General features: G+C 41.7%; 1 protein-coding gene across 3 annotated transcripts in view; it reads right to left on the reverse strand.

The window, feature by feature from the left end:
* Positions 1-204: 204 nt before the first annotated feature.
* ttyh3a (tweety family member 3a) overlaps positions 205-15,213 on the reverse strand; it is an 84,102-nt gene continuing 69,093 nt past the window's right edge. Inside the window, exons 11-14 of one of the 3 annotated variants that reach the window (XM_088612859.1) lie at positions 14,575-14,711; positions 11,929-12,102; positions 10,844-10,919; positions 205-4,372 (exon numbers count right to left, since the gene is read on the reverse strand). In XM_088612859.1, the coding sequence (XP_088468985.1) occupies positions 4,304-4,372; positions 10,844-10,919; positions 11,929-12,102; positions 14,575-14,711 (456 nt within the window). In that variant the 3' untranslated portion in view covers positions 205-4,303. Of the gene's footprint in view, positions 4,373-8,426; positions 8,523-10,843; positions 10,920-11,928; positions 12,103-14,574; positions 14,712-15,213 lie in introns of those variants that run through there. The other 2 variants (XM_088612861.1, XM_088612860.1) reach the window with 2 other exon arrangements.

A 15,213-nucleotide genomic window follows, 5' to 3' on the forward strand; every position in this document is an offset into this window, starting at 1 on the left:
AATGGTCCAACTTTAATGAGAGATAGCAAAACAGAAGACTACATGGATGGAACTGTGACAAGCAAAGGAATAAAGCAAGTGAGGCATCCCTCTACTGGTAGCAATAGGGAATTACATTGTTGAAAAAGATTTTAAATGTGTTGCAAAGTGGGGCAAATAAATCATACAAGTTGCGTAGGCGTTTGGAAAAAAATAAATCCAGTATTCATCGGTTAAGGTAACTTTAATTGGATTTTAAAACACTGAAGTCAAGCTCAATAAAACCACAGGTTTAACATGTACAACAGTTTAGTAATTGCAAAACAATATTATAAAGTAACAAAAAGAAAAAAGTAAGTATTAAAAACAGTAATGCAAGACCAAAATTTATTGACAATTGAGAAAGAAAAAAATGCCGTGTACGCTAGTAACACCAATACACTGAGAAAATCAAAGCTATTTCATAAAAAAGTGGTAATGACAAAGAAAAAAAGTAATGGTTTAAAAACGTTTACAAAGGCAAATTGTATTTTACCAGAATTTTCTCTTCTTCGTGCAAACATTACTTTTTAGATACATTGTTCTAGCAATTATTAATAAAGAGAAAGTTGCTACTTAAAAACAATAGATTGTCTCACTATTACATAAAACTGTCTTTTCTCACAGAATAAGAAAAAAAACTACATATTTGTTCTCTTTTAGAAAGTTAGGGCTCAAATATCACTGAGGTGTGTTTTTTGGTTCGTTGGGCTTACTAAAAAATGTAAATTTACAAAAAGGACAGTGATGTAAAACAACAAAAAAGGGCAAATAAGAGAGATATATTTTTGGTGGTTGCAAAATTTACAGAACACAACTTTTTGTGTACAACCGTTTTTCTCGGGCATTAAAAATGTTGTTTGAACAAAAGGTACCAAAAAGAAAACAGGCTTCCGTGATAAAAACTGAGCAACCCCTATGGTCACATTAGTAGTTCAATACTGTGTTTTACATTTCCAGGGTTACGCAATCCCAAAACTAAACTTTTCTTTCAGACATTTCCTCAAAACCAGGTCCTCAGAGTATTAAAAGTGTTCGGATATCAACCGACATGTTTTTTTCTCGGTTGGAAGCTGAAAGAGTCCTATGATTTTAGTTCTTGTTTTTTTCTTTACCTTAAAAGGGAGTGCTCTTTTATAAGCCTGATAATTTCACCATCAGATATTTTTTAAACACTGAAATGCTATATAGACAAGCACCACTACTCTATGAGGGTCTCTTCTCATGGCATTATCACTGTTTAAATACAGTTTCTTGTGTGGGATTTGACAGGGGAAAGGGAAACGGGTGAGTCAGCGTGAGAGTTTGAGCCCTTTTTCATTGGCAAGCAGACGCACTGACCACTTCACACACAGGAATTACACTAGCACTAGAAAACTGGAAGTCTGAGAGATTCACAGCAAAATATCTTACAGTTTTAATCAAAGTCTTTCAAGGTGAAGCGGGGAGCCGTCCTTCCACCCGATCAGATTCACACTGCACAGTTCTCGGCTCCTTGGCAGGTGTGCTTTTCTTACCACGGTATAAATAAGTCCAGGGCTTGTGCTTTCCAGAAAAGACCGTGTGCGGTGGCCGCTGTCCGCGGCAGTCCTCAGCTCCACTGCCCCTTGATTCCAGAACCCCAAAACACATTCAGACCACGATGGGTGGGGGGGAAGAAGAAATAAAAACAAAAACCCCTAGTATTTGTTAAGTCACATTGTATATGAAGAAAAAGCACCAACGCGTTCATTTCAGGTGCATTCACAACGCTTTTCACACTTTAAACAAAAGCGTCTAGAAAGACATCTCGTGTAGATCTTGTAATACAGTACTTGAAAAAGAGCCTTAAAAAGCAGAGACTGCAAGGATCCATCAGACACCTCTGACTTTTCCCAATTCCATTCTGCATCGCTCCCCTTTCGCAGTTAACGATTAAGGTCAGAAAGTCCTTTCCTTGTTCACACATTTGGCACTGACCATAATGCCTTACTCAATTTTGCTGTAAGCGACGTCCGTTTCACATTTAACATGCACACAAATGCTCACAACGTCAGTGAACTACAAGACAAATTCCTCCCTCCGGCTCCTGGACCTTGTATCACTCTGTTTGCAAAACCTGGGAAAGAACAAAGTCACACTTTTGTTTTAACAAGTCATTATAATTAACAATGGTAGGCCACTGGTCCCATGTTTTTTCTTTAGTATGCGTGCAGCCTACTGAAATCCAGCTCGTAATTTACAGTAATCTGAGCAGGGTGTTATGTCCATGCAATGATAAGTCAGAAATGCGTGGAAAAGCAGAACATTTTTCTTGCTTTCTTTTTCCACAAAGTAAGACAGGTACTTTGACAAAAAAAAATGAACAATGTCAATGGCCCTCAGTTAGTTTGCACCTGTGATCTTCTGAAGACAAGGAATGTTCTGTTTTGTGGCTATCGCTCAAGCAGATTTCCAGTGCACAGTAATCATGTGTTTCTCTGCCAGGATTACAATGTGAAAACCTTATCACCAGTTCTGGAAAAAATCCGGTCCCTTTTTCATTTGCTATTTAAGAGAAATAATGCCAGTATTGTAGAAGGAATGAAAGAATGCGTGTAGGACACCTTTAATCACAGTTCCTTATTCCACAGCACCTTGCAAAAAACGCCATAGCCAAGCCTTCACCCATCTCTGTACAATAGCGCCCCCCTGTGGGGTGTTATATGGCCTATATAATGCGCAGCCAGTTAGCTTTCACAATAGGGGTCAAGACAACCCCCTCTGAACCCCTTGTTAGAAGCGGTCCCACAGAATTCATGGCAGTTTTAAGGGAATCCGCATACTTTACCCTGCCCCTTCTAATAAAAACAGTTTACCTCCCTTGTCTTTGTGTGTAGAAATAAAACCAAAAATGTAGAATCACTTCCTGAGCATGCCCTAAGCAGTAGGAATCCTACTGCCCTTTATTCTGCGACACTGCTCTTTCCCTCCTCCTTCAACGGTGCAAAATTCAATTTGCCCCGAAATCTACCATGTTTGCGGTACTACAGCTCCATTTTCCGATCAGTGTGACCAGTCACTTATTTCCAGTATCAGTTTGCTCTTAATGAACCAACCAAATAAATCAACAGAGATAACATACAAAATGTTCTGCATATTCTTCAGAAATGTACAGTAAATCAGGTTTAAATTATGCACAAACAAAATCTTAAAAACGAGCCTTTTGCTAATCGTTTCTTCAAAGCAGTGAAATCCACCACAAAAAAGGGCGGTTTTCTGAAAATCAAGTTTTACGAATGACCTATCTTGATACGAAATTTAAAATCATCATGTTTTAAAAAGTTAAGAAGAACCTATTTGACTATTGCTCAGCCACAAACCTAAATTACATTATTGCAGCCAATTAATGTTGCATACACAGACGGTGCCTCCACCAGCTACAGATCTGTAAAGGTGTGCATCCAGAGGCCGCTGAGGACTCAGAAATACAAAATACTGTTTGCTCTCCGACACATGGCACAGTACTGAAACGCAGCTTTCGCACTCTGACTGGAATATGGCCACACAGCCGCCACGCATGCGTGGGTCTTCTTCAAAGATTTATTTACACTCGACTCGATCTGCAGATCGGGATAATGTGATCAGGGAGCAGCGGGCCGCGATTAAAACGCTGCTTTTTAAAAAAGGGGGCGAGGCCTGTTTTTCAGCACGCACGACTTGCATAATTACAAGCAGTTGGGTGGCTCAATGCAGAAGGAACAGAGCGAGCAGGGGCTGAAGATCCAGTGAGACAGAACAGCTCTCGTCTGGGGAAAAAGCCGCATCAGTAAAGTCCTGGCAATTCGAACATCCCGATACCTTGTGAACATCCGGGGCAGAACGCATCGGGAATGATTTCCGTGATTGGAGGCCAGGTGGAGCGGAGTGTGCTTTGGCCTTCCTGCAGGCGAGCGAAACCGAACTCGTTTTGCTGGCTGCCCTGTCCGATTCTGGCATAGGGATGCAGGGGCAACAGCATCGAGGTTTTAAAAACAAAAGGAAAAATCTGACCCAGGTGTATTATTGTATTATTCACACACTCACGCACACAATACTTTCCATTTTAAGTGCACATCCAAGTAGTAAATGGCTCATTAGCTTGACTGAAACTGCTTGAATGTCCGGTCTGGGTGAAGAGGAAACAAAAGCAGATCTTTGCCTGGAGGTGGCGGGGGTGCTGGCGGAGGGGTGGGGGTGGGGGGGTTGGGTGACGACGTGGTGATGGATCTAGTGGAAGAGTCCAGAAGCTGTAGGGTTTCAGGATGGTCTGTGAGCGAGTGGGCCTTTAGTGTACAGTGTTGTTCGGGTCTGGTCGGTTGGTAGCGAGGTATTTGGCCCTCATGCTTGAGGTGTACTGCAAGGGGAAAGAAAGAAAAAGAACAGTATAGACATTTGCTCACACGTCATAGAACAAGCCTGCAAGTGAGACAAACAACTCTGAAAGCGGCAGACAGAGAATTAGATCTGCAGTTTGCAGGCGATCCTATCTGACGGGAGAGCCTCTGTCTCCGTGATTCACTCACATGGTGGGTGATCTTGGATTTATATTAAATCCACCACAGCAGCTATTAATATTACAGGTTAAAGGTCACAGCGCTGATGGCTGATACACTTTGGAAGCTGTTGAAACAGGCTTGTTCTGCTTGTAGTAATACGTTTAATTAATTTATTGTGCCTAGCATATTTGGTTACTTTTTACTGTATTTTCTTAATCATAGGCTGTACTACCCCTCCTGAGATGCAACTTATGCAGTATGAGCAGGCATTTTTTATTATTCATTTGAAGGCAGATGCAAGGCATTATAAAATGCAGGGAATCAATAACATATAAAAGCCACCCTTTTCATCAGCATGCAAGGTGTTGTGCTTTTTTTAAAGAAACAAAAGGTAGATCACTTTATAATGAGGTTCTAGGCTTCAAGCATTATTATTAAATATAGTCAAATGCTTTGTAGTCAACCACAGTGTGTGATTCATTTAAAAAATAGAACAGAGAGTTCAGAGAGCTTCTGATCAGTTAACAAGTAAAACAAGTTCACAAATGGCAACAAAGACACATTTAAGTACTAATAAAACACAAAGTAATAATGCTGTTATTTCGTAAGTGTCATTTTGACAGCCTGTAAAGAAACGAGAGAATCCACAACAAAGCCTTAAAAATGTTTGAAGACTGTTAAGACATCAACATCAAAGAAAACGAATATGCAAATGTATGTGGCACAATAGCTTCAACTCAAAATTATTTGACCTGAATGAATTACAATGTGGCTTGTTGATACCACCCATGTAGCAACCTGATTAGTAGATTGAATAATCCACTACCATGGACTGACAGTCCCTTAGCACAGAAGTAATTACATGTAAATGATTAAAAATGTATTTATTAATCTCCACTTTATTTTTAGGTAAAAACCTAATGCAACTTCAAACCGTGAGCAGCATGTAGTTGATATGAATTTAGTCATGATATAAATTTGTTTTAATAAGGTAAAACTACAACAGAAAAGTATTACAGCCATTTCCATTTGCTCAGAAAGAAACGTCACTCTGCACTGGCATTCATTAGATAAATGTGAACCTACAGTCGTTTCAAGAGCAATTTCCTAAAAAAGACCAAAAAGAAGGCCAATTTTAATACTTAAGTTAAAAAGATAAAAGAGTGTACATTTAATAAGCGAGAATGCTACTTAACTGAAACATTAAACTAATTTAAATTTAAACATTGCTTTGTGTTAAGATACAAATTTTACCTGTAAAACACATGCAGAGGAGAACTGCTTTCTGGCGTTCCTTGTAAAAAAATGTTTTCTTCTTCAGCCTTAAAAAAATTATATGGCCATTCTTATCTACATAGATTCTGTTAGAATGTTCTCCACCAAGGCTTAAACAAAGGCCAAAACAGCATTTCATCATAACTGATTCAACTTTCCAATGAGACAATAATTAAGCTACATATACAGAAAACAACAAGAGAGCAAACAGGAATATAATAACACAGGAACACAACACATACAGTCTTGCACATTTTGTTAAACCCTGGCATAAAGTTGCTTTTTAACAGTATACTTGCACCAGCTGTAAATAATCTGAGTCTCCAATGATCTTCTTCAGTCAACAGCTGCAACCTTGCGTAATTCACAGTCGCAAAAAGATGCAAAACAAAGATTGTATGTCCGTACAATTTAAGGCTGGTCTTTATATCTCTACTGGTGGTCAAATTCACAGAGTACTTGCAAATGTCACTGAAATTCTGCTGAAACTACACGTGAATCACCGGCTAATGGAAAAAGTATCGCCCCACAGAAATGTTTTCGCGGTGGATATGTTTTACTGTCTTTCCATCTCTTCAATAATGAAGAAAAAGTACAGTCCCTCTTAATGGATTGACCACTCCCCTTAGTGAGAAACTTGGATTCTAGCCTGAGACAAGTGAAATACGAAAACCTGGGTCAAGACAGAAGCTGACAGGTGAGGCAAACAGCTACTGCTTTGTTTGAACAGAAGCCTTGAACAGTCTGGAGAAAAATGTCAAGTGTCGTGTACTTTGCCTTGGTTCCAAGGAAAGACATAATATCAAGTTTTCTTAATCGCCTTTCTCTCCCCAAAAAGATATTCACATTATGGAGTGGAAACCATCAGCAGCAGATCCAGAATAGACAGTAACTGTAAAATGAGAAACGTCAGACACGAGGAGGATCACAAGTAAAAGAAACCTAATTATTTTAATTAGCATTCATCTTGCTGCTGATCTCAATGGTACATTGGGTCTCCTGATCAAAGACCGCTAAAAGTCATGTGCACCAGCTGGGCAGAGACGCGTGTGAAAAGCAGAGGCTCCTACGAGACGGCAACACCAAAACATCACGATGGATGATGAACAAAGAGGGAACTGAAATCAAACGGGAATAGAGATTTAAAGGCATGCCATTTATAATCTCCAAGGGTGAAACAGCTATTGAGAAGAGAACAAAAAGATTATCAAAGCAAAAACAAAAGTTTGGGGTTATGTTGCTGTCAGATACAGTAAAACCCAGCGAATTGCAGAAGGATATGATGTGACAGGAGATTTAAATGAGAAAACTTGAACCAGCACAAATACGTTCTAGGTGATAATCGGGGCAGAACAGATCCCAACAGCTGGCTCACACACTACTTCCCCGACAACAAGGGCCATGTGTAGTAATAACATAACAGGGAAGACATAACAGGGAAAAATTACTATAACCTAAGCTAAAAAGTACATGACAGTACTGCTCTGTTAACATATACAAAACAGCAGTCAATTTAAATTCTTCAAAATCTGATGCAACTAGAATCCACAGATCCATCTTTCTGATCTCCATACTGATCGCGTTTGATGGGCCACTTTGAATGCTACGCCAAAATGTTCAGCAAAATTCGCAGCTACTATTTGACACTGAAGAAAACCAGTCTCTGTGGGCATTGAGTTAATTAATAAGCCATTTTGGACTAATAATAAAGACATGCTATTCAGTCAGAAAAAAAAAACCTTCTTCATTCTAACAATACACATATGCATTGGTGACACAATTACACATATAAAAATGTCTTTGAAGCACCAGGTTTATCTAGTGTGAGGCACAGAGACAGTGTTTGGTAAAACACATAGCTTGCTTTTTAACTGCTGAATCAGGAAAAAAAAAAGTCAAATGGACCAGTCCATTTGGATGAAAATTACACAAAACAAAATGAGAGGAGGTTATACAATCCTGTTTGGGTTTGAGCTAACCTCTTCGGTAGTGAGCATGTAATTGATCCAAAGACCTCATCCAGCTGTTTTTTTTTAAAGAAGCCAGGTTACTTGCTTCAACAACGTAACTGGGTAGCTTAGTCCAGACTCCCACAACCTGTACAGAAGTGCTTCTGGTTCTTGGTTTTGAGCTCATTTCCATGTTCTTTCCACTTGCGTTCTCTGTCTCATAAACATCACCTTCACTGGGGAGGCAGTCACAACGTAATCAAATGTCAGACGGCTCTCACTCCTACAAACGCTCGAGAAGGACAGAAAGATCTTTTTTTTTTCAGAGCAATCGCTACATCCGAAGCCTAGAAGCAAACTAAAAGAGGGGATCTCCTCCCGCAGTGAAACGAGTCTTTAACTCCACAGAGGGCTGGATTATCTTCCCAAAGGGACAGCAACAAAACGTGCTGGGAGGTGCACAACAGAGACGGAAGACACAGCAAGCAGGCTGAAGCTCTTCAGAACAAGCGCTGGGAGAGGAAGGCATGCTGCCCGCAGCTCCGCTTCCTCGGGTGAAGAGGAATGAGCGCAGAGGGACAGAGAGAGGTGGGACACTGGTTGCAGGGGGGGCTGATGAGGCAGGGAGGTGGTGGCTTTGGGTGAATTTGGGAAGGCGGTGTGCGGGGCTTGTTTGCAGTACCTGTTAGAATAGCAGACGTTGTTACCAAAAGGATCTTGCACTGTCCGAGGGCTTTAACTGCCAGCTGTGGTGGCTGTTACTGTCCGTGGCAGTCAAATACAACTGTTTCGGTTTGCAGAAAAGAAAAGAGAGAAAACACACAGTGCAGCCTCTACGTGCAAGAACAAGATACACACACACAGTGCAAGCCAGCGACCGGAGGGAGAGACCTCGCTGTCCCTTTGCATTAGCAGCTGTCTGAGTCCATGGGCAGGGAGAGGCAGAGGAACGGGAAGAGTGAAAGACAAAGGAAAAAATCTCTTCTTTGTTCGCTTTGCTTGACTACACTGGTCCTTGAGGCTTTAATCTTGCAGTGCTCTGACAAGTGACGTCGAGGATGGTTCCATTTACAAATAGGGGGGAGTGTGTATCATAGCCAAACGCCCTACACAACAGAAATCCCCAGCTTCTAAATGATGTTTCTGCTTGGACCGCAAAACAAAAGGCAAATTCAGACAAGATATTTAAGACGCATACTATATGCCATGTGGCCAACTTCTCAAACAAGAAAAGCTTTAGCATGCTCTGTCATTTGTTTCCGGTTGCTCATGGGTTTGGAAACAATAACAACATTGCTGGGGAAGCACTTTAATCAACTGAAGGTGTCTTTTTGGAGAGGAGCTAATGGAAGTTACTTGTATCCACATAATTTTAAGATTACATTTACAGATTACTCAGGTTCACAATGACTGCAATAAGAAGACTGAATAATGCCTGCAGTACATCATACGTTCAATTAATCTGCAAGCCAAATACTGAGCATCAGCAGAAACATCAATAATAAGTGCAACAGACTCACAAACCTAGCAAGAAAATGACCATCTTTTTTGTGAGAGGTGCACTGAAATTTTATCGAACAGACATTGCTGTGCGGATTAAGATGTGTCATCAACAGGGCTGGGCAGAATGAAGTTTCCTGTGAGGGTGACAGTGTGTGCAGTGTGTGGCCACCGCAGGAAGCAACACGCACGGTACCTCTGTGATGCAGGCTGCAGGTGCTGTCTTGTGGGATACTCTCCCATTCCTCTTATAAAGCCTGAACGAACACATATGTGCCTGTAGCCCGGCGTCTGTCACATTCGCGCCTTGCGGTGAAAACTCATCGAGGTGCAGAATAAGCATGTGCACGCACCGACGAGCTGGAGGGCCGTCAGATCAGGGCGCAGCTGCAGGTGGGACACCAGGGGTGGTCCCAGGACGCGATCACCGTGTGGTCAGCCTACCATCCATCACTACAAGTGGAGCTCTGTACTAACTACACACCCCTTCCAGACAAACCCCTCGGACCTCTCCCTCGGTTGGTCTGTCGTACACAGTTCCCTTGCCACCCTCCACGCCTGCTCTCCGCCCGGGGTGTTGCTCCAGCGTACTGTTGGCACAAAGGCGCTCCCCTCTCTTGAGAAGTGTCACTTCCTTTCAGAATTTCTCTCACCCCGCTAATGAGGGCAGTGCTAAAGCAACAGCCAAAGTCACTCAAGTGCGTCACAATCGATCAAGAATGATCAACTGATTAAAATTTCACCAACATTTATGAATACCCATCACCTGTATACTCTATTGCTCGAAAACCATACATGCATGAACAGTGATTAGTTTCTTCTGATGCTCCGTACAATTAGAATTCTACTAAAAGTGACACATTGTTTTAAGAACCAAACAGAACAAAGAAGCAGACGACTGCCCTTTGCCCCTTACAACATGCTACCCACACTCCCCTGCAAGCTACAGGAAACAATGATACACAGGGCGTGAAGATGCCATCGTAAAAGAAGTCAAAATAAATGCATGGATGTCATCTGTCAAATGTATGTTTTGAAAGATCTGAATAAAAATTGAAACCATTTTCTCCCCTTCGACGCCTTATTGCTTGACTTAAGCTCTGTGAACAAGTATTTGCCCCCTTTAGGAATTTCAGAAAATCTGAAAGGGGAAAAATATTTTTTCACGGCACTGTACTGCATATGCTGTTAAAATAGTCTAATACTTGAAGTACAGTGTGATTATCTTGCATTATCTCTGAGAAATCCAAAGGTATGCCAGGAAACAAGGACTGTTTTCAGAACAGGTGCTGCAGTGGAGTTCAAACCGGTGAACAAGCCAGATAAATTAATTACAGAAAGCAATAGGAGTCTTTTCCGACATAGTAAGTCTGCAGGAAGACCAAACGAATGCTCGTCATTGTTGTCACGCTTTTGCTATACCCTTATTTGCCACTTGGGAATGCCTGGGCATACAGAGACTGCAGAAAGGTGATTTGCAAAAACCAAAACCAAAAAAAAAACACAAAAAAGGAGAAGGAAAAAAAAAACAAAAACAAAAAAATCAAGGCTGCCAAAATGACACTCTTTCCGAGCAGTATCAAAGCCAACAAACTGGACACTTACAGAAGGTGGAGGGGACTCCCTGCCAATCAGTGGGGTGTTCTCACACCGAGGGTTCTGAAAGTTTGCATTCTGGCTCCTGTGTCACAATATAAGAAATGAAACATTCTGTTACACCAGTCCTGCTTGGGGCTGCCAGAAAGAAGAAAAAAAATGCCACCCCCAAGCCCCATGATCAGTATATACTCACAAAAGCCTAAAAAATAAAACTTGGATCCTTCAGTATAGCTGAATGAACAAGTTTTGAGCGCTAGTATTTTTTTTTAACTCAGCTGCCCGGTTCAGAGGTAACTGATACAAAGAGCTTCTGAGCTCCGGCTGGCACTTCACTTTTTTCAAGTTATGGAGGCCCGTCACAAAAGGAGTGACAGCCTCTCCAGGCTGTGCTCATGTGGTTTCCTCCCCCAGCTCGGTACGTCTGCAAAACGTTTCAAACTGCCTGCCAGACGCATTGAGTGCTACAGCGGGCCTTTAAAGAGGAAAAATCATCTTTCCACTGCAACAGTGAGAACTAAAATATCTCCGTGTCTTCCTCAATTCCCTAAACAGGAATTCATGCTTCGCAAAAAGAACTTGTGTTCCCTTCCGCGTCGTGCACTGTACAGCCCAGTGTGGCACACGCTGTCCTGTCTCAACTTAACTTTATACCACAAGGTCCTAAACTCGTACACAGAGATTCAGGTTGTGCACTAGACAATATGCTAAAATAAGCAAGAACCAGCAGCTTCTTTACTCTTAGAATCCCAAAAGTAATGAACAGCTAGCAACATGCACCGATGCATTTATAAGTCCCATATGCAAAATTTGTAAAGTTGCTTAAAATTTTATTTAAAAGATTGTGCACATATCTACAGTGACTACATAGCTTAAATGGAGTTTTATATATAATAAGACATGTAATTCTAACAAAGACAGAGGAGGCAGAGGAATAACCTGAATTTATTATGACTTACTTCATGGCATACTGTACAGTCACTTGAAATGATAGCAGCTCACTTGCTCTTATTTTAAGTGTTTGCATAAGTGTGCTGATATAAATGCATGCAAAGTTCAATATGAAAAAAGAAGACTCCGTGTCGCTAACTCACATGTACTCTGTGACGGGTGCATTGCTGACAGTGTGTGCAGCAGCAGGAATGCTGGTCTCACTACCATAGCTGCTCCCGCAGCTGTACAGACTAGGCATGTGTACACGGTACAGGTTATCATGAGTCTGTCGGTTCCCGTGTGCCACGGACTCCTCCTCGCCATCCTCCTCGTTCCTTCGGAACCAAGAAAACAGCACAGTGAAACACAAGGCCGGGGACCCCTGCCCTTCTCCCCCTGGGCACACGGACGGCTCCATTCACAGACGGCCCTGCAAACTCCCGGGCAAAGAGACAGCGATTTCCGAGCGGGGCTGAATCACGCGCCTGGAGGCGTGAAGCAGAGCTTAAGAGGTCTTAAAGAGCAGAGAGCACCCTGGAGTGCTCAATAAACTTTGTTGAGCTTCAATACCTAAACATTTCTGAAGCATTACTTAAGAAGCGTTAGTTTCATTAATGATCTTAAAGCACCCAGCAGAGGATGAAAGGAGTGTGAAAACGAACTTGTGAAACTCTCTGAAGGGCAAAATCAAATGGCTACTCCATATGTAGAAATGGCATTCTTAAAACTGAAAAACAACGAAGGCGAAGTGTCAGGAAGAATACAAGCGCAGGAGCTAGAGAACTGAAGTTGACCGCATCTGTCTCCATCTAGTGGACTTGTTTAGAAATTAGAAAGGTTTATGCCATACTGAAAAGAGAGCAAAAGAAACACAATGTTTCGGCTGTGGAGCCTTCTTTGGGTCTGAGAAAGAGAGGAAAGTCAGCAGCTGATAAAGCAGGGGAGGACAGGGGAGCCGGGAGTGGAGAGAGGCAGAGTGGGCAGGTGTTGTGAAGCCGAGAGAGGTGTGAAGTCAAAACCTGCAAATGAATAGAGAGGATTAGAAGGAAACGGGTCTGTCCTTGAGAGAAGGGGGAAGGTGTGATCCTAGTTCCAGGATAATTTTGGTTTCGGATGTCTTTCTGCAATAGAAATTGAGGAACCTCTCTTTGATAACGCAGATGGAGAGATCAGTATGATCGTGGCCATTAGAAGTGAAATGAGAAACTATGGGCGTGGAGAGATCTTTGATCCTCACAGCCCTGACATGTTCCTTGAAGCGGTCTCCCAGTCCCCCTTCATAATAATATAAATTATATACCCCCTGTACTGGCAACGTGGTGTGGTGTCTGAAAAAGAAAACCATTCCTTCACTTCATAACACCAGCAATTTTCTATCCATCTCTACTTCACCTATGCAGAAGGACATGGTCTAATTTATTTTTATTGTTCTAAGGTTAAAGATATTAGATTTAAAAACAAGTATTTGCCATCAAGGAAGTTTCTTAAGTACAACACTTAAAATTATTGTTGGTCTTCATTTTTCTGTTTTTAATTTATGCGAGTCAAAAGAATCCACAATGAAAATATTAAAATTGCCATTAAAGCAAACAAACAACACAGAGATCCAGAAATCCATTTTCCTTCAGTTACAGATCACAGTGGTGTACACATCAGCGTGCTAAAATGCAATCAAGTGTAGAGCAGCAAATAAAGACGCTGGGTATTTTTCTTTTTACCAACAATGACTTCCTGCACATTCTATAAATATGTCACATCAAATTAAAATTTTACAATTTCAACATCTTCATACATACACACCTCAGCATTCCCTTTTCCTCCTACCCTGGAAAGTTACCTACTGTACATACCTTTAAGGTCAGGTTGTGGTTTACTGTGTGCAAATACAAAGTACCATCTTCCGAAATACTGAACAGTGGACTATCCTGGGAGGTTGATATTGTCCCTGTCCATCAATTAATGTTCAACACCATCCGCTAGAGGAAATATTTACTGATGGGCTAATTTTCAAGCCAGCTACCTTATTGTGTACACAGAGTTAAAATGCAAGCATTAAAGAAAAGACAAAAAATTCTAATGATTTGTATGACTGCTCCAAAAACAACACAGTGTTTCTCCCTCTCTGAAAAGACATTAATATGCAACTCCCACAAGATGCTTTAAAAATGTGATTTTCTCCTGTGTCACATACTAGCTACACCATCCATTTTAGTTCAGCAGGAGATCACTGTAGCATGAAACATGAGAGCACAGACTTAACCCACGCTGTCACGCAAGGATTACAACATTTATTGCACCTAGTGCCACATGTGTATCCGTTCTGAAGGTGACCTATTCAGCTACCACCCTTATAGAGCTCACCCTGTCGGCTTTTCACAAGAAGTAAATGGAAAGCATCACTTCAAATCTATTTATTCAAGATAGTCATGGAACAAAAACGTTCTTTAAACATGCACTGCACAAAAGCAGGAACTGAAGACCTTACTTTCCCATTGGTCTACCTCTAGCTTCTGCCAGATTAATGCATGTTCTGCAAAACTGATTCTGAGCTAAAGCTTTGTGTTTCTATGACCAAGCAGTAAGAAATCCCCACCACCTCATCATACTGTATGCATTGTCTCTAATCTGGTGGTCCCAGCTGTGAAGCCAAATTGCTGGAAATTCAAGTGCTCAGGCAGGTACATACAGTATTCCAGGGTGCTTGGCGAGTTACTCCCAACACAAAACCAAGCCAACACCTGCTGTCCTGCTGCACACAAAGACTGATCAGTGTGAGAGGTGGTACCTGAGTAACTCGCGAGTCTTACCTCTTGTGCTGCCAGGTGTGAGGGACACTGCAGACTATGGAGCTGAACATCAGCGCGGTGACAAAGGAGAACAGCACCAAGTAAATCAGGCCCTCCACCCCGTCGTAGCACAGGCCCGTGAGAGCCTGCACATAGTCCTACACAAGAACAACACAAGGACATGAGGAAGGTTAAAAAACATGCGGCTCGTCTGGTACAAGTAGCTCACTGATATGAAGATCCCATGTTGCTGTCCATTTAAATAAGCCTGGGTTTCGGCTTTGACAAAACACAGTTTGTTCCAGACCCCCACAGCCCTTTGTGTAAGAACAAGCCCCCTGCGCTCAGTTTGGTTTTCACGACTCCTCCATTTCAGGTTTCCCTGCTGGTGGCAGGAAAGGTTGTTGCAGAAATCTATTAGGTGTGTGAGCTACCGGGATGACTTGACTAATGTGGCAGAAATGTAAAGACAACCAGAACCCTATGAGGAAGAACGAAGCTGACCAACCGGAAAGGTGTGAGGGCTTTATAAAATACATACGTGACATATCCATGTATATAGTTTTTTTTTTAGAAACCTTTGCTCCTCTGTGATTTTTCATTGACCTTTATCTAAAGAAGTGAGGATGGTGTACTAACGTGAATCCCACTGGTGTTGAT

Source organism: Lepisosteus platostomus, chromosome 19 (assembly GCF_059453375.1).
Source record: "Lepisosteus platostomus isolate fLepPlt1 chromosome 19, fLepPlt1.hap1, whole genome shotgun sequence".
NCBI lineage: Eukaryota > Metazoa > Chordata > Actinopteri > Semionotiformes > Lepisosteidae > Lepisosteus > Lepisosteus platostomus.